This window comes from Eulemur rufifrons, chromosome 16 (assembly GCF_041146395.1).
Source record: "Eulemur rufifrons isolate Redbay chromosome 16, OSU_ERuf_1, whole genome shotgun sequence".
Lineage (NCBI taxonomy): Eukaryota > Metazoa > Chordata > Mammalia > Primates > Lemuridae > Eulemur > Eulemur rufifrons.
This window is the reverse complement of record NC_090998.1, coordinates 59319975-59345972: the sequence shown is the minus strand read 5'-3', so window position 1 is coordinate 59345972 and position 25998 is coordinate 59319975. Positions and strand designations below refer to the sequence as shown.

General features: G+C 33.5%; 1 protein-coding gene across 1 annotated transcript in view; it reads right to left on the bottom strand.

The window, feature by feature from the left end:
• ZDHHC17 (zinc finger DHHC-type palmitoyltransferase 17) overlaps positions 1–25998 on the bottom strand; it is an 85329-nt gene that overhangs the window by 20256 nt on the left and 39075 nt on the right. The window contains exons 6-10 of the mRNA XM_069489582.1: positions 20001–20065; positions 19183–19345; positions 13696–13821; positions 4363–4505; positions 2792–2892 (exon numbers count right to left, since the gene is read on the bottom strand). Of these exons, the coding sequence (XP_069345683.1) occupies positions 2792–2892; positions 4363–4505; positions 13696–13821; positions 19183–19345; positions 20001–20065 (598 nt within the window). The remainder of the gene's footprint in view (positions 1–2791; positions 2893–4362; positions 4506–13695; positions 13822–19182; positions 19346–20000; positions 20066–25998) is intronic.

Sequence of the window (25998 nt, the reverse complement as noted above, 5' to 3'; positions counted from 1 at the left end):
CAAGCTTGAATCAGGAACAAATAGAAATCCTGAACAGACCAATAACAAGTAATGAGATTGAAACCTTAATAAAAAATGCTTTCTCCCCACCCCCCCACCCCCAAAGAGCCCTGGACCAGATGGATTCACAGGCAAATTCCACCACCACACCTACAAAAAAGAACTGGCACCCATTCTACTGAACTGTTCCACATCAAGAAGGAGAATATCCTCCCTAACTCATTCTATGAAGTCAGTATCACCCTGATACCAAAGCCAGGAAATGACACAACAAAAAAAGAAACCTACAGACCAATATCGCTTATCAACATAAATGCAAAAATCTTCAACAAAATACTAGCAAACCAAATTCAACAGCATATCAAAAAGATAATCCACCATGATTAAGTGGGATTCATCCCAGAGATGCAAGGATGGTTCATTATACATACACAAATTAATAAATGTGATTTACCACATAAACAGAAGTAAAAACTAAGACCATATGATCATCTTATTAGATACAGAAAAAGCATTCAATAAAATCGGCACCCCTTCAGGATAAAAACCCTCAACAAACTAGGCACAGAAGGAACATCCCTCAAAATTATAAAAGCCACATATGACAAACTCATGGCCAACATCATACTAAACAGGGAAAAGTTGAAAGCATTCCCCCTAAGAACTGGAACAAGACAAGAATGCCCACCGTCACTACTTCTATTCAGCATAGTACTGGAAGTCCTAGCCAGAGCAATCAGGTAAGAGAAAGAAAAAGGGCCATCCAAATTGGGAAAGAGGGGGTCAAGCTATCCCTGTTTGCTGACAATATGATCTTACACCTAGAAAACCCTAAAAACTCCACCAAAAGGCTGTAGAATCGATAAATTTAAGTTTCAGGTTACAAAAATTAATATGCACAAATCAACAGCATTTCTATAAACTAAATTAGATTTTAAAAGTCATGCATAAGTAAGACGCACTTATTTAACACTTTTTACATGTCAAATGTGTCCTTAGGTGTTCATCTTCTCAAGAACTCTATGAGACAGTACTACTATCATTCCTCTTTTACAGATAGGTAAGTATAAAGCTTGGTATTCTCATACTACAATTTTTATTTGAAAAATTAAATTAACAAATGCAATTTACTCAATGAATTTAAAAAATGAAATATATACCAATCTATTTTAAAAGCAGAATTCTTCAAATAAGGCAAGTTAAACAGACTTGATTGTTCTGGCCTTCCCTTCAAAATTTCTCTCTCATATTCCCAATTCCCCAGCTTTGGAAACTTGCATAGCTATTTTATAATATTTCCACTTAAAGAGAAAAAAAGAAAAAATTCAAATTATACTATATAATACTCTCTAACATTAAGTTTTCATTATTAAATTATTCATAATTTACTAAATTTCCCGCTTCTCAGCACTTATCCACAGATTAGGAGAATAACAACAGGTTAAAATTATTTAGAGATGTGAATCTTAGTTTTTTCTCTTGAACACAAATTTTAATGTCCAATTTAGGAAACACAAAGTTAGAAAATATGTCTGGAATACTAAAGTCATTTCAGAGGTCAGTGCTTTTTACAAGTTTAAAATAGATGAGGTAATGAAAACAAGCAGATTTCTTTTACTCACTAAATGGTCCAATATGGCAATTCTAATGCTTAATATATCCTTGAGGAATAATTTTTATGTCAAAGTATAATACAAGGCCAGAATTAACTAGTGAAAACTGCCATGAGGAAGAACTTGATACTTACACTAAGAAAATGTTTATTAATAAAAGTACTATACTTTCTGAAGGTAATTGAATGCAATAAAAATATAAAAATTATAAATGTATTTATTCTGTGCTTCAAGTATCAAAAATAAAATAAGCACATTTTGTTTTTCAACTAAAACACAAGGCCACTTTATAAAAATATTATAATATGTAAGGTTGTAAACTGAAACAAGGTACTAAAATTGTTTCTAGATAGTGACAAGTCACCAAAAATTATATACCATTCAAAACATTTCTTATATACTTTTTATAGTAATGTTTTGAAAAAAGATTTGTCAGACATTCATAAAACATGTACCTTTATTATAATAAATCAGTCTGTCTTGCTGATTGAAATTTTTCTGTGTAAAAAGATCAAAAATTGATATTGGCTTTATTTCTCTGATATGCACACATGTACACAAAATTTCAAATTACATTACCTTTAAAAAGTATACTACACTGATAATTTGCTAGAGTCAGCAAATGTTTAAAGATACAGCATTGCATGCTTTTCAGGAAGCAAAAGAGACTAAATATTTTTAAGAGAATATAAACTCTTACCTACTGCAACAAAGAAAGTTGTGATATTAAGAAAATATTTAGAAAAAAGTTTGATACTGAAATTTAAAATTATAGTTAGGATATGTTTAGAGTTAGACAAATACATATGTCAGTCCCATCCTTATCAGAGACTAGCTAAATGACCTTGGGCTCCCTAAGCCTAAATTTTCTCATCTATAAAATGGAAATAACAATACTAATTTACGGGATGTGGATTAAATAAGTACTTTAAAAAGTGATTTTTAAAGACTCAGTAAGTGGTAGCTATTATTATTTATGCTATTAAAAGCAGCTTTCAAAACAACCCTTTAAATGAAACATTTAAAAACATTTATATTAGTTCACTCATTTTTCTAGGAATATTGTTGTAATATAGCAAATCATGAGTAGTTCAGTCCTAATGTCAAATTATTATTAAATGTTTGTTTAAATAACAAGCAGAATTTGTTTAGGTATGAACTTTATAACCAAAGGATATCATTCCAAAACCAGAAGAACCACGTCACATACATCCAGAATTTGGTTGCCAAATATATTCCAAGGGGCAATGCACTATGCATTGAATGATCAAAAAAGGATCTGTAAAACAAAAGTTTTATAAATTATAAGCCCTATATTTCATTGTAAAAATGAATATTTAAATGAAAATTACACACATTCTGTATAGTAAGCACTGATTTAACCAGATTCCAGAGTTCAAGATGCTTAAATACTGAGACTTTTCATAGTCATCAATAGTAAATGAGTTCACAGCTGAATGATTCAGCAAGCTTTTGAAGTTCCTTTTAATTCTCCAAGAATTAATATACTTCATATACTCTTTGACTTCAGAATTTCAGTGTACTCCTATTCTCTTAAGTCAAAAATTTACTTTATATAGTAACTATCATCCAGCATGTTATGCACCAAAGATCTGTTATAATTTGAGTACAAATAAGTACAAACAATCCTCAGGTTTTCCTCTGCTTCATCATTATTTCTCCTTACCTACACACTCTAGATAAAGTTGGGGGACATCTTTTCAAATAGAATGAAGTGGATAATTTAGTAAAATTGAAGGTTTGTGTTTATAATACTTAAAATTCAGAAAAAATAAGCACTAGTAAATTTTATTAAATAAACAGAATCAACTCTCCGTGTATACTAAGAACTCTTAGTGACTTCCTGTTGATAAAATCTCTTAGAGCTCCTAGAAATACAACAATTGAGATTAATTAACTAGAATTAAGCCCCTTCTTGAGAGTTAACACATTAGCACATCATTTCTCATCTCTGTGTAAATTATTTTCAGAATGCTTTTATAAAATTTAGGTGAAAAAAAGGTATTAAAAGAAGGGAAACTAGATGGGAAGTTTTCGACTATAGACATCTGCCTAGGTTTGCTAGCTGGGGCAACTTTAGGGCCATGTGACCTAAGGACAAGAGGAAAAGGCAATGAATGGTCATAATGTTTAAAGAAAAAAGATGAAGAAAAGAATTTTTAAAACTAAGCCCCCCAACTCAACAAAATAAATAAATAATTTAAAAAACCCTGTCTCCAAAAAAAGTGAGACCCTATCTCAAAAAAAAAAAAAAAATCAAACTAAGCCTACTTCATAATCATCCTTAGACTTTACCCTGCTACTAAAATCAAATCTCTTCCTTGCTTACTGCCTATGACCAAAGAAAATATAATTACAATAGAAAGGTGAGATTAAGTATTATAAATATCTAGAAACAAATAATATGTATATTACATTTAGAGTTCAACAGACTCAAGTCTACTTCCATTGAAATACTTCAGATATTTCTAAAACTGGATTTTAGTCTTAAAAATTATATGCTAGACTTTTGTCATTAAAGAACCTTCAGAATCATTTTAATAACAATGTTAAAAAATCTCAAAGATTTCACATATGAACGTCTCAAAATTCTTTAAACAATAAATTAAGATCAAACATACTACATAAAGGCAGCATTCTAAACATACGAAACATTAATTTTATACAGCATGGTACAAATTATATTCTCATATACAGTTACAGATGTAGTTAAGAACAACACACTTACTTTGAAAGAAATTGTACTGTAGCCCAAACACCACCATACATTAGCCCTTTAATGAGCCAAGAATCAATATTTAGGTCTGCTATAAACCCAACCAGCCAAATAACTAGGAAAGGAGTTCCTAGCATTACTTTCTGCCGAAATTCCTGTACAGAAACAAACAATTAGAAAACTTTTGCATGTTTCAAGTAACCTTAGTCTGAACCACTGTTACCTTTGTGAAGGCACGCAATGGGGTGAAATTCATTCATTCAAATTTGCCTACTATGTGCAGGTACTATGCAAGGTACTGGTGTCTGTCTTCTGGAGACAGGCATTAAACAATTTAAAAGATCTTTGTTAAAATTGTGGAAAATGAGAATAGATGTTATAGGAGTGGGTTCTATGGTCAAATACAGAAGACAGCAGACTCCCTGCTAACACGTGGACTGGCTAGAAAACAGTTCATGACAAATACCAGCCCATTTTAACAGGAGGACTGATAACTAGAGAGAGACAAGAATCAGAATGACAATATCAGTAAGGAAACCTGAGGATGCTTAGCCTGGAGAAGACATTTCAAATTATAAACAGTATATTAAAATCTTAAAATGAGATAAAGAATAAAATCAAACAATGTACAGGCTCCTAAAATCCATAGAGTGAAGATATGTACTTCCGAACATGTATCAAGACAGAGTGCTCAATAATCCAGAGGTAGTTCCATTTCATTTCTCTACGGGTCTGGTTGTTGGAAAGTCCACACTTGTAAGTGTAAAACCTATATGCCTCCTTGTAACATCTGTCACAATTTTTTTTTAACAGTAAAACAAAGTAAGCCCTTCAAAAACTTACAGGCAGCTATCAAGTCTCTCTTGAGTTACCTTAGGTGACAAAACTATGTAAAATATTCCAGCTGTGGTCAATAAAGCTCAGAGCATAAATATTGTTTTCTTCATTGAACATTTACCTTTCTCAAGGCTAAGATTATATTATACATTTTTAAGACCCCTTTCTAACTGCTGGCTTCTAGTAAAATAAATATTTTTTCATATAAATGATCATATCTTTCCTAACTTGGCCACTGTAATTCATTTTCTAAACTAAATGTGTAATTTTAACTTAGACTAATAATTAAACACCAATTTCAGAGTTTAATTTTATGCCATATTAAAATAACTAATCCAATTTTTCCTACTGTCTGTGAACTTTATATCAAGATATTAGAGATTTATAGCTCAGAGGAGAGAGTACATGGGGTACTAGAGGGAGAAAAGGCAGACATAGTGTCATCTGAAAAAGGATTTTCTAAAATTATCTTTAATTTGGCTTGTTTTTAGTCAGGATATTTGTTCTCCCTCAGCATTGGCCACACTTTTTCATTTTTAAAAATTTAAAATATTAAAAATTAAAAAATATATTTAATTTACATATAGTAAAATCTACCCTTTCCTGTGTACGGTTCTCTAAATTTTGACTAACATACGCAGTGATATAGCTAGCACCAAAATCAAGATATAGAACAGTTCTGTCAAGCCCTAAAATTTCCCAATGCCTTAGAGTCCCTGCCCCAGGTAACCACTAATCAGATTTCTGTCCTTAAAACTTTTTCTTTGCAGGAATGCCATAAAAATGGAATCATAAAAAATATAGCCTTTTAAGTCTGGGTTCTTTCACTTAGAGAATGCATTTGACATTCATCTATGCTGTTTTATGTATCAGCAATTTGCTCCTTTTTAATGCTGAGTAATATTCCACTGCATAGATATACCACAGTTTGTTTATCCAACAAATTAAGGTTGTTTCCAGTTTTTGGTGATTATGAATAAAGTCATTATAATCCTTTCCATATAGGTTTTTGTGTGAACATAAATTTCATTTGGAATACCTATGTGTAGGATTTCTGGGTCAGATTTGTTGCTTATCTTCCAGTTGTATGCCTTGTTTGGTAAAATATTTCTTCATGTCTTTAGCCCATTTTCTGATTGAACTGTTTGATTTTTCACTGTTGAGTTTTGAGAGTTCTTTAAATATTCTGGATACTAGTCTTCTGTTGGATATATGGCTTGCAAATCATCATTTCCCAGTCTACACCTTATCTTTTCTTCCTATTAACAGAGTCTTTCACAGAGCAAGAGTTTTAAATTTTAATGAAGTCCGGTTTGTCAATGTTTCCTTTTTATGGCAAGTTTAATAACTCATTGCCCAGTCCTAGACCCTGATGATTTTTTCTGAAGTGCTATAGTTTTTACATCTTACATTGAAGTCTGTTAACCATTTTGAGTCAATTTTCTTTTTTCTTTTTTTTTTTTTTTGAGACAGAGTCTCACTCTGTTGCCCAGGCTAGAGTGAGTGCCGTGGCGTCAGCCTAGCTCACAGCAACCTCAAACTCCCGAGCTCAAGGGATCCTCCTGCCTCAGCCTCCCGAGTAGCTGGGACTACAGGCATGCACCACCATGCCCGGCTAATTTTTTCTATATATATTTTTAGCTGTCCATATAATTTCTTTCTATTTTTAGTAGAGATGGGGTCTCGCTCTTGCTCAGGCTGGTCTCGAACTCCTGAGCTCAAACGATCCGCCCACCTCGGCCTCCCAGAGTGCTAGGATTACAGGCGTGAGCCACCGCGCCCGGCCATGAGTCAATTTTCTTATAAGGTTTAAGTAGAAGTTTATTTTATTTTTTGCCTATGGATGTCCAAATGCTCCAGAACCATTGGTTGAGAAGGCTATCTTTCTTCCACTAAATTGCTTGCATCATTTCTGTCAAAAGTCAGTGGGCATATCTGTGTGGTTCTATTTCTGGGTTCTATTCTGTTCCATTCATTTATGAGTATCCCTCTAGCAATACCACGCATCTTGATTAGTACAGCTTTATAACAGGTCTAGAAATTATATAATTTTTTTCACAACTGTTTTATATATCCTAGGTGCATTGCCTTTCCATATAAATTTTATAATAATCTTGGTTAATATATACAAAATCTCCCGCTGGAATTTTGATAGGAATTACATTAAATCTATATATCAATTTGGAGATAACTGACATATTTACCATGTTGAGTCTTCCAATTCATAAACACAGTAGGCTTCTTCATTTATTCAAATTATCTTTGATTTCTTTCATCAGCACTTTTTGTTTTCAGTATACAAGTACACCATATTTTTGGTTAGATTCACTTAAGTATTTTAATTTTTTGAGACATTCTAACTCATATTCTTAATTTCAGTGTCCACATGTTTATAGCAAATATATAGATTTAAAATAGATTTTTTACACACTTACCTTACATCCTGCAACCTTGCTGAACTGATTTATTAGTTCTAAGAGGTTTTCTTTGTAGATTCCCTGGGGTTTTCTATGTAGACGATCATGTCAACTACAAACAGGGACACTTTTATCTTTTCCCTTTCTGAGCTATATGCCTTTTAATATCCTTTTCTTGCTTTATTATACTTGGTAAAACTTCCATCACTATGTTGAACAAGAGCAGAAATGAGGAATATCCTTGTTCCTGATCTGGGGGCATTCCATCTTATAACTAAGCATTATATGTTAGTTTTAAGTTTTATAAAGGTTCTTCAGAAAGATGAGGAAGCTTCCTTTATTCCTATTTTTCTGAGAGTTTTTACCATGAGTAGATATTGATCTCTATTAAACACTTTTTCTGTACTGATTGATATAATCATGAGATTTTTCTTCTTTAATCTGTTAATATGGCAGATTACATTAACCAACATTTAAATATTGAACTGGTCTTGCATCCCTGGAATAAACCCTACTTGGTCATAGTATAAAACCTTCTATATACAGTATTCTGCTCCCCACCCCTTGCCTGTGTCTGTGGTTTGACTTTCCACAGTTTCAGTTATTTGTCGTCAACCGTGGTCCAAGAATAGGTGAATACAGTACAATATTATGAGAGACCAACCACATTCACATATCTTTTATTACAATATATTGTTATAATTGTTCTATTTTATTATTGTTGTTGTTAATCTCTTACTGTGCCTAATTTACAAATTAAACTTCATCACAGGTATGTATGTACAGGATAAAACAGTATACATAGGGTTTGGTACTAGCCACAGTTTCAGGCATCCACTAAAGTAAAGGTCTTGAAACATATTCCCTGCAGATCAGGGGCAACTACTGTATTGCTGAATTCTATTTGCTAATATTTTGTTATGGATTTTTGAGTCTATATCCATGAGGAACATTGATCTATAGTTTTCTTTTTTTGTACTGCCTTTGCCTAGTTTTGATATTGTTTCCCATTCTGTTACTTTCAACTTGCCTGTATCATTATATACGAAGTGTGCTTCTTATAGACAGCATATTTGGGAAATACTTTACAATCCACACTGCCAACATCTGTGTTTTAAGTGGTATGTTTAAACCATTTATGTTTAATGTAATAATTGATGTGGTATGGTTTAAGTATGCAATTTTAGTTTTTATTTTCTGTCTGTTCTCTCTGTTTTAAGTGAAGTAGGGGAAACTTACCTCCCTTTATGTCCTTGTCTTGCCCTATTTATAACTGTCTTAAATATGTTCCCTATATACGTTCAGAGCCACATCAGACAGTACTATAATTTTTGGGTCAACTGTCAAGCATAATTTAGAAGACAAAACAAATAAAGAAAAGTCTATTATATTCACCTATAATTTGCTTACTGGGTTCTTATGTTTCAAGATTCCTTCTTTTATCATTTCTTTTCTGTTTAGAGAACTTTGATTAGCCATTCTTTTAGGGTATGTTTGCTAGTGACAAATTCTCTTAGTTTTCCTTGATTTGAGAATGTTGATTTCCCCTTCACTCCTAAATGATATTTTCACTGGACACGGGATTCGGAGTTGACAGCTCTTTTCTTTCAGCACTTGAAAAATGTACCACTTCCTTCTGGCCTGTACGGTTTCTGAAGAGAAATCCACTGTCATTTGAATCGCTTCTCCCTTATTGGTTATGAGATCTAAATGTTTTTTCTTTTTTTTTTGGTCTTCAGTTGCCAGAAGTTTGAGTATATGTTCCGTGAGGATTTCTTTGAGTTTATTTGGGGTTTGCTCAGCTTTTCAATTTGTAAGTCTATACTTTTAGGGATTCTTTCTTCTTTTTTTCTTTGCTTTCTTTCTTTCATTCATTTTGAAACAGAGTCTCAGCTCTTTTACTCAGGTTATAGTGCAGTGGTACAATTATAGGTCACTGCAGCCTTGAACTGCTGGGCTCAAGAGAGCCTCCTTCCTCAGCCTCCTGAGTAGCTGGGACTACAGGCATATACCACCACGCCCAGCTGATTTTTTAAATTTTTTGTAGAAACAGGGTCTCACTATGTTGCCCAGGCTGGTCGCAAATTTCCGGCCTCAAACAATCCTTCCACCTTGGCCTCCCAAAGTGCTGGGATTACAGGTGTGAGCCACAATGCCTGGTCTACAGTTCATTCATCTGTAGGTTTGTTTTTTGCCAAATTGGGGGATTTTTTTTTTTTTTTTAAGCCACTGTATCTTTGAGTACTTTGTCAGACTCATCCTCTTTCTACTCATCTTCCAAGACTACCAAATCACATCAACGTTAGATTTTAGGTCTTCTGTCATAACCACAGGTCCCTGAGGCTCTGTTCATATTTTTTCTATTTTAATTCCTTTTGTTGTTCAAAATGGATAATTTTTCTTTTTCTTTTTCTTTTTTTTTTCTTTTTGAGACAGAGTCTCACTCTGTTGCCCAGGCTAGAATGAGTGCCGTGGCATCAGCCTAGCTCACAGCAACCTCAAACTCCTGAGCTCAAGTGATCCTCCTGTCTCAGCCTCCCGAGTAGCTGGGACTACAGGCATGCACCACCATGCCCGGCTAATTTTTTCTATATATATATTTTTAGCTGTCCATATCATTTCTTTCTATTTTTTTAGTAGAGATGGGGTCTCGCTCTTGCTCAGGCTGGTCTCGAACTCCTGAGCTCAAACGATCCGCCCACCTCGGCCTCCCAGAGTGCTAGGATTACAGGCGTGAGCCACCGCGCCCGGCCGATAATTTTTATTTTTCTATCTTCAAGGTCACTGATTCTTTCCTTTGTCCTCTCTATTCTGCTGTTGAGCCCATCCAATCAGTTTATTTTGGCTAATGTATTTTTCAGTTTTAAAATTTCCATTTGGTTCTTCTTTATATTCTAGTTCTGTATTTCTATTTCTTTGCTTAGTACTCTGTTTTTCATTTGTTTCAAGCATGTTCATGATTAGTCATTGAAGCCTTTTTATGATGGCTGCCTTAAAATCTTTCTTGTCAAATAATTCTAATATCTTTGTCACCATGACGTTGGCATCTCTTTTCATTTTGTCTCACATCTTCTTGGGTCTTGGTATGACAAGTGATGTTCAACTGAAACCTGAACATTTTGGTCATTATGAGGCTCTAGATGTTATCTGAACCTTGTCTTTTAGATGGATTCTTCTGATACAGCTTGGTGTGGGGGAAGGATGCCACGTGGGATAGAAGTCTAGGATCCCCCATTTAGCCTCCACTGACACCTGAGGAGGGGGCTCCTCTTTATTGCTGGGCAAGGGTGGGACCTCCGGCTCTCCACTATACCTCTTCTGACACCTCTCTAGCTGGGAGGGATAAGAGTGCCTCATTACTGTCCCCCATGTGGTCTCCAATGATATGGGAAAGTGGGGGGGCGGGGTGGTTAGGACCTCATTAACAGCCAATGAAGCAGAAAGCCCCAACTCCCTACTCAGCCTTCTCTGACACCACCCCAGAAGACAGGTTGAGGCACCTCATTACCACATGGCAGGCAAGGAGAGAAGTCTAGGCTCACCAATGGGCTTTTGTGGCTATGAGTTAGGGTGAGCCATATTTTTTTCTCTGGTGTTTGCCTATAGCAAAGCAGTCATTTCCTAAAAGTTTTATGTCTTGCTAGGCTGTCTCTTCTGTGGTGCTTTGGATTTGTTTGAGTCTTTTTTTGTCTGCATCTGTTTGTGATTCTAAGTTGCCACCTTTGTCAGCTCCTAGTCTAGGATAGATGAGCGAAAAAGAAAACCCAGGGAACTCACCACCCTGTCATTCTTCAGGTGCTGAGTTCCCTAGTGACTCTGCCTTCTCTCCACCTTTCAGAGTTTGTATTAATGTATGTATCATCCAGGGTTTTCAGTTCTTAGTGGAAAGAATAGGGAAAAGTACATCTACTCCATCTTCCCAGATATATTTTCACATAATCAATAAACAAAATTAAAAAGGAGGATATGTGAGATTTCCATCATTAAGAAATGGAATCATGGATTTCAGAATGTCGAGAAATACTAATTTAGAGATTTCTCTCCAACTTATTATGAAGCAGTTTAAGAATTATTTAACCATTAATCTGCCTGTGCAAAATTTTTTAACTTGAATAATCTAGGAGCTCTTAAAATAGTTTTCTAAAATCAAGATTCTTTCCCTGTCTACTAGCACTATTCAAAAATATGTTTTCCCCCTTGAAGATGACTTTTTAAAATATATAATACTATTGAGTCCTACATGTCATTATTTTCTTGTTTAGTTTTAAATACAGAACACATTTCCTAGGCTAGCAAATCAAATCATGTTCATGATTTAAATTTTTCTTTTCTTTTTTTTTTTTTAGAGAAAGGGTCTTGCGCTGTCACCCAGGCTGGAGTGTAGGGGTGCAATCATAGCTCGCCACGTCCTCGAACTCCTAGGCTCAAGTGATCCTCCTGTGCTCAAGTCTCAGCCTCCCAAGGAGCTGGGACTACAGATACACACCACCGCACCTGGCTTGATTTAAATTTTTCTAATGTGAGATGGAAAAAGGAATGAACACTCTACATAATTATAGCTGCTTAACCTCACAGAGTCCCCAATCATTATATATTCTTACCCAGTAACCTTTTTAAAAACACTTAGTATATTTAAAGCTACTGGAAAAACAGAAAAGAAACTTGTGAACTGATCACAAAAATATACAAATGTTAAAATTACACTAAACTTTATAAAAAGTTCTCTTTTTAAAAAAATATCCAAACACATAAACCTGATTTATTAATGCTATAAGTAACTTTACATATTGATGCAGTATCTAGAATTTACAAATCATTTTCATTTGACTACATATTAAAAAAAATGAGAATATTTACATTCAACAAAATGAAAGCATAAAAGTTATGGGATTTTCCAAAGTAACACAAAATATTTTTATTACTAGCCTAATTATCATCAGCCATTTTTCACCCTGTTGAGCAAAACTGCTCTAAATCCTAGAGAACAGAGCAAGATCACAATAAATAAACCATTTTCTGTTTCATATCTAATATTTAAATAAAAGAGTTAACATGACATGTAAAAACTGTTCACTATTCTCAGCTATGGGGTTAAAAATAGGCAAGTTTATGAACTATCAGTCTAATTTTTCTGATGTCTAAGTAATGGGCCAGGGGACTTTTCAACTCATTAAGGGAATCTGAACACCAATGAATGAATGAGGCACTGCTTTCAAGTGTGTTTTTCTTTATCCAAAAACTTGTCTTTCTGTCTAGATCAACATTAACTCTAAACAATTAGCATTACTACTAGAACAGCCTGAATAAGACATACATAAGATGGTACTCAAGACTTAATGCCACTCGAGTTGTGATTATTGACAAGTTAGCAGACATTTTGTCAATTATTTAGGTATATAAAGAAATTGCCAGAATCTAGACCCCCTTTTTGGGAAAATGTTCTAAGTTTTAAAATCATATTATTAGTAGTAGGCAACTGAGCCAATAGTTATTTAGTTTAAAATTGAAGGTGTATGAAGATCTAAAATGAGTATTCTATAGAGAAGTCAAGAATGTAAGTTTTCTCTCTAAAAAAAGTTATACAACATATCACAAAAGAGAAGAAAGCTCAAGTTAATTAGAGTTGAAGTTGTAAGTAGTTCAAAAGGATATGTATACTCTGGTTTCTCTTCAGATTGTATTAATTTTTCACCTTTTAAAAAGACTATGTATTAGGACTAAGATGTTTCACAATTTATTACCATACTAACAAATGAATATATACCAGAAAAATATTTATTTTTAACCTATTCATTAAAAAAAGCCAGTTGAATCAATGAACTAAAATTTATATTAGTAGCCTATGGAGACTTAAATAATTTCATATATTCCCATCCTTCTTAATTATTAGACAACCCAAACAGGTCACTAACTAAGTAAGCAGATCCCTGAGAAACCCTGCTATTTATTTTACTCTGGGTGAAATAATATTTTAAAAATTACACTGGGAAATGCCAAAATTAAAGGCTGTAAGTACTCATGCTAATTAAGTGTGCCTACTTAAAATCTTACTTAAACATAATATATTGAAAATCTTTAGTCATGAGTTTACCTTATCAGCTTTCAGCTTTCTAAGGAAAGATGGATTGTCATATCCTTTTGCTTGCCTTGCCTCTTGCAAATGGTTGATCATCCACACATTTTTTCTCTGCTTTGCCAAATCAAGCGCTGATTCACCCTGATGATATAAGTAGAAGAAATTCACATTAAAAATAAAAGAAAAAGCAGAATGTCTTTATCATTAACTTTTAAAGAACTTCCATAAAAATAAATTGCTGGCACTATTAATCCATTAACATTGTTTTAACATTGGGTAAAGTTAATAACTGAAAGAACCTAAATCATTACATATTTCTTACTATGCTTTCCCATTCAAAGTACAATTAAAAAATATGTTTTCTCATCTTATTCTATAGATTCTATTTTTGCTTGCATTTCGACATATTAGAAAGCAAATCAAAAAGTAGGTATTTTAGTACATGCTGGATCAGAGGCTATCATTAAGTTTACCAGGTATTTCATATTCTTTAAAGATTTCATTAGTAATAGTTATTGCTATAAAACATCTTGCCATAATGCCAAATTGCCAGAAATTTCTCAGTTTTATTTCAGCAATAATAAGAGTCTTCAGAAAGGAATAGAGAAGGAAAAGAAAAGTCAACTTCTACTTCTCCTATAATGTATTGGCATTCTTGACATAGCCTAAATTCATTCACCCCATCCAGAAATTTCCAAAGAGAATGAAAGAAGTGATAAAAAAATAGTAACATTCAAGTTATAAACTTGAAACTCCCTTTGACCTCAAGAAAAAGAATGACAAGAAGTTTAATAGGATTAAAATATATTAAATGAACTAAGGGACAAAGAAATAAGCATTCCCAATTGTAGATCTATACTTCTGTTTGCCTTAACTAACTTAAAATCTTATTTCTCCTTTTGCAAATTAGCCAGACACACTACCATTCTATTTAATGCCCTCCCCTATTTATCTACTTCTTTAAATAGAAAAGAGAAATTAAAAATGTTTGCCAAAATTTCAAGAATGTATAGATGATCACTCAAAATTTACCTTTAAAAAATAAAAAACACTGAAATTTTATCTCAAAAGACCGAATGAAAAAGAATAGAGGAATAAGGAGCCTTAGGGTACCTTACTTATGAGGGGATGATTACTTATCAAGCCTGGAGTAGTTTATCTAAAAAAAAAAAAAAACCCTAAAAATTAAAAATAAACAACAAAATAAAATACACCACTACCACCAACAGCAACAACTATTACAAAACAACAGTAACAACAAAAAGCCCAACCAATTCTTTAATATAAAGATCAATGGTATTTAATAAGAATGGGCTAATCTAGGTGAGTCTTCCACAAATAGAGATATTTACTTTAAAATATCACCTCACCTATTCCAAAATTTCACCACCTAAGTTGTCAGAACCAGCTAATTAATCCAAACTATAAAGATTACCTGAATAAAAGCAATCCCTTGGGTAACAACTCCCAGAGAATATCCTGCAGTTGCCTCGGTCCAGCTGAGCATCCCTTCCACTAGAGGGCCATGTGACACCTAAGGATTGCCTAGACAAAAAGATTGAGGGAGCTTTAAAAAAATCTTTCAACTACTCCTCTAGTTAGTCATCTGACTATTTTTGTATAGCTCTTTTATTCAGCTGGTAAAATAAATAGCAATTAATTTAAGGAAGCATATTAAAACCAGGCTTCTGATCACTCCATGTTTCAGCCAAATAATAAATAGTACTAAAAACAGCAACATCAGCAAAAATCTACATGGAGTATTTACAGACTATGTAACTGGCAATGAAAGAAATTCTTCAAGGGTTTTGGTGAGATAAACATTATGGCTGGGGGCAGGGGGAAGGCCACTTGAAGTTTTGCTTAAGTAAAGTTGAATTTCTTTGTCAAAACTAAGGAAAATCATTCCTGGAGACCATCTAGGTCAGGTATTTAAGAGGTAATGAACAACTATTTTCTGAAAACAGTTTCTTGCCTCATTTCAGAAAAGCATATAAGAGCTCTTTCACTATATTAAGTAACAAATCTCTCTAACTGTATATTCTGTACAAGCTAAAGATTATGTGTTTTGATAATTTTAGAAAGAACACATTATAAATGCTTGGGCAGCACTCAGAGATTAATTGTCCCTCCCAAATTCACCTGTATAACCAAAAACATATGTTAAGGGATAAAATATTATTTTTTTAATTTACAAATGAGATATTGACACAAAAAAGGGATTATTATATATGCCATAATTTTGTCTTGTTTTTTATTCTTAGTATCCCAAATCACTTTTTTTCCTCCCTAATGCTATGACATAACAAGAAAAGATTTAAGTTTATTCTATGTATTATCTGGGGCTGTAGTTCTTAAATTCCTTTGAGTCATATCTGATGGAGGCCAATAATCTCCCCAGAATAATACTGACGTATGTAACTTTTTTCTAGCAATGTTTGGGGTCCATGGACCCACCTCCCCGAGTCAAAGTCCACTGGGGGACCCCAGAGTAAAAATCTCTAATCTAGGATATGTGACTATTCGTAATCCTTCTAAGGATCACAACAACTATTTTTAAATTATCTATCATTTAACATCAATTGTCTTCAAAATAAATTCTATCTTACTTGATAAAAGAACCATTTTTAATACATTAAAAAGTTATCTGAATATATTATGCACTCAAATAACTAATTTATAAGGGTAAATCTTTAGTTACTATGAAGATAAATTTCTAAGAAATTTAACTTTAACCTTATTTAGAAAACAGTTATTTTAGAAGATATAGGATCAACTAATACTTATATATTAGTATAACTCAAAGTGTAATTTTTCAAATTCTTTGACGAAAGTAACTTTTTATAGCTATCTAGATTTGCAGGCTACATTTTATTGTCATAATTCATTATTATCAACAAGACCGTCTTTCCTAAGACTTAAAAAAATGGAAGAATGTACAGGTATGAATAAACTTTGTCAAATCCCTGGGCAAAAAATCTAGGTTGGTTTTTCATTTTAAACAAATGTTTCCCTTTCAATATTTGCAGCAATTTAAGTTTACTTAATTAGCTTAATATTCCACATAACTAAAGTTACCACTTCAAATTAAATATTACCAAAACAGAACCAATTCTTATCATCTTCATCCCAAAAAAGTATTTCTCCTTCAGTCTTCACAACCTCAACATATGCTATCACAAGACAGGTACTCAAAACAAAGCCTAAGTCATCACTGATGTTTTCTTTCATCACCATATCTAATCTACCTTTTCATTTCTACTCTAAAATATCATCACCAACTCCATTCATTTCTCTCCATCTCTACTCTTCCAATCCTAGGCTAAGTAAGCTCACATCATCACTTGCCTGATTTATTGTAACAGCCTAATTGAATTCTGCCCTTTCCATTTTCTTAATTCTTCAATGCATTCTCTATACATCAACCAAAGTAATCACTTAAAAATATTTAAAACAAAAAGCAGATCATATAACCATTCTATATAAATCCTTCCAACTGCTTCCTACAACTGGGAATACAGCTGAAGCTCCTTATCATGGCACTGCATGATCTGGCAGCTGCCTTTCTCAAGTGACTTCACTCCTTTGCTCACTGTATTGTAGCCAAGCCATCCTTATTTCTGCACCTCAAACATGGCAAGCTTATTCCTGCTTATTAGGACCTTGTGCTTGCATGTTCCTCTACATGCAAAGTTTTTTCCCACAATCTCTGCATAACTGACTCTTTCTTATCACATAATCCTCAAAGCAAATATCATCTCTTCAGAGGCATTCCCAAATCATTCTCACCTGATAGGTCCCTCTCAGCCCTGTCATTCTACAACATTTGCCTTTTTAAAAAATTTACTCATTGCCTGTTTCCTCAATAAAATGTAAGTTCTGAGAGAATAAGGACCTTATCTGTCTTGAACATTCTGACTTCCCACCACTGAACAAGGATTTGTTGGATGAAATATATTCCTGGTATGTGATCACTTTACAAATGGCTGTCTGGTAGCAAAGGGAAGAGAAATAACACTTGAAAGCAATTCAGACAATAAAACATGAGGTAATCTCACTAATTTTTTCTTATTTGGATAGTGATCAGGTTTAGTCAAACCCTTCCTTCCTTACCTTAACCTTTAGGCTTGGGATCAGCTAATTTACTAATCCCAGTGTTACGAACTTTTCAGAGCATCTTATTTTAAAATATTTGGAAAAGTAAAAATTTATCTTTATAATTTCTGAAGTGGTAGAGAGGTATCCTGGTAGAATAATGAAAACTAGCTTAGCTAAAGCTCAAGACTACACAAATCTTCATTCGTTCAGTCAGTAACTTGAGTGTCCATCACATGTCAGGCACTACGGTATGCTGACTTCCCTCTTGCCCTGTGTTTAATGGCAGACACTGGACCATTCTGATCACTTTGGGTAAGGACAAGAAGACATGAAATTTTTAAAAAAGAGAGAGAAAATAAATGATTTTATCAATTTCTGACACTTTCCAATATTACTTACTTCTAACTAAAATTAATATTTGTAATTAGACTCATTTCTAAAAATTGAATATAATGTTAAATAAATTATGCTGCATAGAATTAGTCTAAACTACTTTATTTTAGTAGTTCAGCCTTCTCTTAAGCAACTGAATCGAGGAAGAACTACTCATTGGAACATAAATATGCCCTGATCCAGCAGGAGATAACCTACTTTTTGATTGGCAATTTCAGATTAGTATGTGGCCTGGACCTCCTTCATATTTAATTAGCACATATCTCTTAGAAATTTAAAAAACATCACTTGGGAAATACTATGAATTATAGTCAAAATTAAAGAAGATTTGTCAACGGGCACAGTTATTTAAAAATATACATTTATAAAAGATGATGTTTAAAGTCATTTCACAGAGTCTATCGCTCAACCAAAATTTGAGACTACCAATAGAATTTTCTCACATGTATTCATAAAATGTGTACAAATTTGTAAATACTCAGAAGGTTAAGTGTTAACTGTGCTTGGCTATTGGACAGTTGGGATAATTTTGTATGCTTTTCCTAGATTAGCCCACCATTGGAGGGGGAGAAGTTCTTCTATAAACATCATACAGGTATTTATCAAACTTAAAAGTCGTGACCTTTAAAAAAATAAGAGGATAAAATAACCAAGTCAAAGAATTACTAAAATTATGCATAGTGTGGTTTAACTACAAACTTGCATTCTCTGTAATGATCTTTTTCAAGAAACCAGAAAACTGTTCCCCTTCATCTATAAAAATACAGATTATATAATTTAATTTCCAAAACCCAGTAAGAATTCACTAATGAGAAGGCCACTAAAACCCAAAAATTACTTCAGTACTACAAGATGAAAGTAAATGACCCCATCTTCCAAAACAAATTAATACATGGAAGCAAAGGGTCCAGCTTGTAAGTTTTTTCCCATTTCGACAATCTATGAAAAACCTATTAAGGAATTCATATATGCCACGTTTCATACAGCATCATCAATATGGTATATTTTTACCTTGATATTCTGGGCATCAACATTAGCTCCAGCTTCCAGAAGAAGACTAATGACTGTGGTATTCCCTGCTAGTACCGCCCAATGCAGGGCAGTGTTTTTGTGATACTTGTCACCAAGGTTAACTGAAACATTGAATGTTAAAAGCAATCTAGTTGGATCCACACTGAAAAGGAAAAAAAAAAACAAAACAACAACAACAACCCTAATTTCAATTATAGAAATCATTACAGATACTAAACTGATTGTGGCTGTATTTGAATTCCAACTTGGAACTCTTCTAGCCTACTCAATAATTTTATAATCCATAATGAGACAATATTCTAATATGAAATATTAAGTATGTGCAATACCATATAAAATAATAGAGTTCCAAGAACAGAATACTTGGTCCTGACATTTTCTACTTTTGATCTAGGAACTGATGTCATTAATAGCTATATAATTAAAAAATAAAAAAGGTTTTAATTTAAATCTGGATTGTTCTGAAAATGATTTAAGACAATTTACTAATACATTAAACTTGCCAACACATAATCACATAAAAAAATTAATTACTTTTTAAAAGAAGATAACATCTTGTTTAGTCTTAGAAATTGTTAAAAGAGGAATAGATTAAGGAAACTACAATGAACTGAGATAGAGGTAAGCATGGAGACACCAAAACATTGAAAAATGTAATTTACTTTATATAGTATATAGTCATAATAAACATTGTAAATATTAGTAAGCATAATATTAACTGCATTTTCTCATCACTTGTTTCATGTTGAATTATGGCTGAAAATGATCTGAATAAGCATTTCATAACAGTTACATACCTATGTGTTCTATAAGCTGCCCACATTAAAGGTGTCATTCCATTCTGATCCATCATATCTACATCCTGATAGAATAAAAAGGAAAAGGTCAGACAGTAAAATTTCATAAGTTCCTAACCAAATTTATGTGGAAAAATCTAACTTACACAGAATAGAAGAAGTCAACACAATACAACCCAATCAAGGATGATTTATGAAACTTTCTCTTTTTTAACTTTAAAATCATTGCCACTAAATATTTTGGTTGACATATATTATGCTTTTATAGTTTCCCCTTTTAAGATGTTTTAATCAGTCTTTCAATGTTTTATATTTAAAGATTTTAACCTATTCTGATCTTCCAGGCACAAAGGACAGGTTAAGTGATAAGTCTCTGAAAAATTTGGTTATTCTAATGCATGGAGGCAATAACAAACCCTGTTTATTCCTACGCGTTAAAAAATAAAGAATAAGATCTGACTTTTTAATAAACTCAAGTTTATTGTTTCTTATTTTATTGTTATAGATGTACATTTTTAGAGTTAAATAATACCTGTAAAATTTAGGGTGAAAAAGCAATGTGCTAAAGGAAATGCCCTAATTTCCCACTATTTTCACCTTTTTTTAAGCTCATTACTTTGGTGTTTACCTCCATATCTTTAAGATGACTGAATTGCTACTTCTTGATTTTTCAGTCTGGCATTACTTTCCGAGACTACTCAGCATGAAAAATGAGAATTTCTCTCTTTCCTCTCCCTAACCCATCATAAATATGTACCTTTCCTATTCCTTCCTCTCAAGAGATCTATGATATTTCTGGTTACACAAATATTTGATATTTACATTATTATAACTATATATAAATACTACTGCTAGCCAAACCATGTAATAAACCATGATTATTTTTTCTCTTCCACCTAACTTTTTGCTTTCCCTGGAACTGTCTTTCCCCTCCTTTTGCTTAACTTTTTTTTAGCAAATTAAAATTAAAACTACAATCTATTAAACCCAAACTCTATTCTCTAGTTATCTAAATCTCCTTTCAAGACATTCTGATTTTATCACTTTCACTGCCTTAAAATTACCATTCCTAACTCACTCGAATCTGGATTATCTCCTATGCCTAAAGCATCTATCTCATGAATTAGAATAGGAGTTCCTTGAGGATAAAAACCATATTAAATCCATCTTTGTATTCTCAATGCCCAGCAGAGTAGATAATCAAAAACCATTTGTTGGCCAGGTGCGGTGGCTCACGCCTGTAATCCCAATACTCTGGGAGGCTAAGGTGGGAGGATGGTTTGAAGTCAGGGGTGTGAGACCAGCCTGAGCAAGAGTGAGACCCCATTGCGACAAAAAGTACAAAAATTAGCTGGCATGGTGGCACTCGCTTGTAGTCCCAGCTACTCAGGAGGCTGAGGCAGGAGGATCACTTGAGCCTACAAGTTTGAGGTTGCAGTGAGCTAGAGGCTACAGTGAGCTATGATGATGCTACTGCACTCTGGCTGTGGTGACAGAGCAAGACTCCATCTCAAAAACCTAAACAAGGCCAGGCGCAGTAGCTCACGCCTGTAATCCTAGCACTCTGGGAGGCCAAGGCGGGAGGATTGATCAAGCTCAGGAGTTCGACACCAGCCTGAGCAAGAGTGAGACCCCATCTCTACTAAAAATAGAAAGAAATTATATGGACAACTAAAAATATATACAGAAAAAATGAGCCAGGCATGGTGGCACATGCCTGTAGTCCCAGCTACTCGGGAGGCTGAGGCAGGAGGATGGTTTGAGCCCAGGAGTTTGAGGTTGCTATGAGCTAGGCTGACGCCCCGGCACTCTAGCCTGGGCAACAGAGTGAGACTCTGTCTCAAAAAAAAAAAATAAAAATAAAAAATTAAAAAAAAAAAAACCACCAAACAAAACAAACAAGCAAAAAAAAATCTGTTAAATTTGTTAAATAAAAATACTCTTCTAGGCTTGGGAAAGGCATATCCTTTAGAATAAGACAGACATGGTTTTGAATTCCTACCTCCATCACTTAATAGCTATGAGATTGTGGGAAAAATTACTTCAAACTCTTAGTCTCAGCTTCCTCATCAAAAATTGTGAATCTAAATAATGACTTCATAAACCCCTGTGGTAATTAAATAGAATAGTGTGTATAAAGCATCTAGTCTATAGCCTGGAACATAACAGACATACAATAAATACTAAGTTTCTTCTTCTTCCCTTCCCCATCTCCCATTACTGGATTACATTAAACAAGCAGTTCTAATCCAAGTTGTGTTACCTAATTTAGCAATCAGTGTAAAGAGGAGAGAATTACTGTAAACATGCATACATCTCTACGCAGCAGTTCTTTGTGAGTCCCTGTTATTGACAAGAATACATCTCAAATGTAAACATTATCCAAGTGTACTGAGGGAAAAAAAAACCCCTAAGAACCACTACGTTAGAGAACTAGAATATTTCTTTAGATATCATTAGTTTTAACCCCACTCCATGAATACTATAATAGAATGTTATACCTTACCCACTGCAAATCCATTTCTAGATTTACTTTAATAATGTTTGGAGTATCTTCTGTAATCTCACTCAACATTTCTAACATACAGGTTCATTTTTTTTTTAATAATCACGTCACTTTGAAAAAAGTGTTTTCTGACAAAATGACAAACTTCCTTGTTTTTTAATATGAGAGGTAGGTACCATAATTTATTTTACTCCTTATTACCCTGGTTTCAAGAAAGCTCAACCAAATTTTATGTCTAATTAAAGCAAACATGAAAATTTTTATGCTTAAGTTTCTTCTTCTTCTTCTTCGTTTTGAGTCTTTTCATATTCTTTTTAAAAAGTGATAGTATTAAAAATACCAATAAATAAAATAAAAATGTAAAATTATGGCACATCTCTAGAGTACTAAAAGAAAAATGAAATTCAACCTTTTCTCTCTTTGGGTCGGGATTTAAAACTTGGTACTTCTTTTCCAAGTTCAGCCTGGACGTATGAGTATTCTCTATTAGGAAGAATTAACAAGCCCAGATCAAAAGCTTATGGAAATTCCATGATCAACAGGGCTCCATAACTTAGCATTTTCCCCTTTTTCTCCTGAAAATCATCCAAAAGAATTGGTAGTGAGCACTGAATATATTTAACAGTATAACTAAAATAAAACAATTGTGAAGAACAGAATGACAAAACTGAATGGAAATGTTATGTGCCCTAACAATGTAAAATTGATACAATTAACAAAAAATGGGGAAAAATGGAAAAAGGTTGAAAAGAAAGTATGCGGAGAGCCTCATCTGTAATAGTTATGAGTCAAAGAATATTATCAAAAGCTAAAAAAATCAAGTAATAGAAATGTAGTTACATTTATCAGAACAAAGTTAACACTATGGAAAACAATACTATTGACTAAAGTCAGTGAAAGACAAGGAAGGGAAAGAAGAAATAAAAATATACTAATTTTGTTATTACTTATAATTAGGAACTATGTAATCTGAACTAATAAAATCTGAGCAACCATCTGACTGAAGTAAGAGAGAGAACTGTGTCTATCTGAGGAAAGAATATACCAGCAGCAAAAGAAACAGCAAGCACAAAGGCCCTGAGACAACAGCATGTCAGAGTCGCTCAAGGACTAGCAAGAAAACTAGTGTGGTTAAAGCAGAGTGATGAGGGCAGGTAACAGAAGAGGAGCTCAAGAAGTATCTAGGGCCAGACTACATAGTGCTCTGCAGAGCAGAGAACTTTGGACTCGATTCAAAGTATGATGCAACACGCACTGGAAGAGTGTCTTTTACAAAATATTAGTGTATACAGGTTGAGTATCCCTTATCTGAAATGCTTGGCACCAGAAGAGTTTTGGATTTCAGATATTCTTGGATTTTCAAATATTTGCATATATATATAATGAGGTATCTTGGGAATGGGACTAAAGTCTAAACATGAAATTCATTTATGTTTCATATACACCTTATACATATAGCTTGGAGATAATTTTATACAATATTTTTAGTAATTTTGTGCATGAAACAAAGTTTGTGTACATGGAACCATCAGAAAGCAAAGGTGTCACGTGTGGAATTTTCCACTTGTGACTTCATGGCTGGCACTCGAAAAGTTTCAAATTTGGAGTATTTTGAATTTCGGACTTTTAGATAAGGGATACTCAACCTTTACATTGAAAAAATGTGGAAAAATACATACTAAACTATTACAGGTAATCTCAGTGGGGGGGGGGAGAGGTGGGATTTCATTTTCTAAGTCATACACTTCTATTATGTTTGAATATTTTATAATTAACGTGTTATTTCTATATGCAGAAAAAAATTTACTTGTGGAAAAGAAAACTATTTGGCAGACTTTTATCATCATCACCATGCATGTTTTTGTACACAAAGCACGACAAGTAGAAATCCCGCCCTTTGAGAATTTTATAGCCTACATACTATACCAGAGATAAAAAGAATAATGAAATCATCCCAACTCCAAAATCAGTAAGTTAAAAAAAAGACCACGAAGACTCAAAACTTTACACTACCTTTCTTTCCCAGTTAAAAACGGAAAGAAAAAAGTGAATGTGTCCTGTAAATTTACAACTGCAATACAGAAGGCTATTAAAGACACTGTGATATGCTAGAGTACATCTGCTTCAACCCTGGTCTAGAAGAAACTGTAGGACAACAAGCATAATCCCCTGTGATAGCTGGTCGCCACAGATGGCCCCCAATGAACCTGGCCTCCTGGTATTCACAAGCTTGTATTGTTCCTTCCCACACTGAATAGGGGCTGACCCTGTTATTTACTTTAACTGACAGAATGAAGAAACATTGCTGTGCCAGTTCAAGACCTGAGACTTCAAAAGGCAGAATAGCTTCTACTTTTGTTCTTTTGGGAGGTCTAAGTCACTTTGTAAGAAAGTTCCCTTACTAGAGAGACCACATGGAGTGGTGTTGTGGAGAAGTTGAAGTTCTGACACTGCATAGAAAAAGAGAGAGGCTAGCTGTCCCAGGATCCCAGCTAAGCACAGTCTTCTAGCCATTCCTATCAAGAAGCAAGATATGTGAATGAGCCAATCTTCCAGCTCAGACAAGCTCCCAGATGACTGCAGGCACCAGCCATTATCACAAGGAAAAAAACCACCCGGACAAGTCCACAGAATTGTGATACATAATAAGTGGTTGGTGTTGTTCTTACACCATTAGATTTTGGGGGTAATTTGTTAACACAGTAGTAAATAATAAATTCTTCCTTTCCAGCAATTAATCAGTCTATGCTTCTTTTCCTAAGCTATAATACACAACACACACCACCACTGCTTGATACAGCCAACAACAAATACCTTAAAGGTTTCATTAAAAGAAACAGTATACAAATTATAAATCAGCATAAAATTTTAAATTAAAATAATCATAAATACATGTTGATAGCAATAAATTCAATTCATTTATCATAGTTATACTTGTGATGAGATCCTTAGTTATAAAAACTATTTAAATATAACCAGAAAAACACATGGAAGAAAAAGTGGGTGACATTACTTTTAACAAAATACATTTATCACAAAAACATGGTAATATAAACTGGTAATATTTAATGTGATTATGGTCACTGTACATTCAGGAAAAATCAGATCACTTAAATCACGAGAAGTTTTTTGACAAGTAAGCAGCAGCATTATTTTATACAGCAGAAACTGAAAAACTGATCTTAAAAAATTTATCCCCCTCAAGCGGTATTTAATATAAAAAATAACAAGTTCAAAAAAGTTTAGGTTAAGTCAGATGACATATTCAAAAAATGCAATTAAGGGAAAAAATAAATACTTAAATTTTCTCTCTTAACTTTCTGGAATTTATCTCCATCACTCTCAGAAATAAAAACTCAACGTAATGGCTCATTATCTGGTTCATGATTATCTTTCTTATTTTTATGTTAAGTGCATCAAATAGCTCAATATCAAGCTAACTACATGATTCTCTTCAACCATCAGAAAGCACTATTTAAATATCACCAGGTT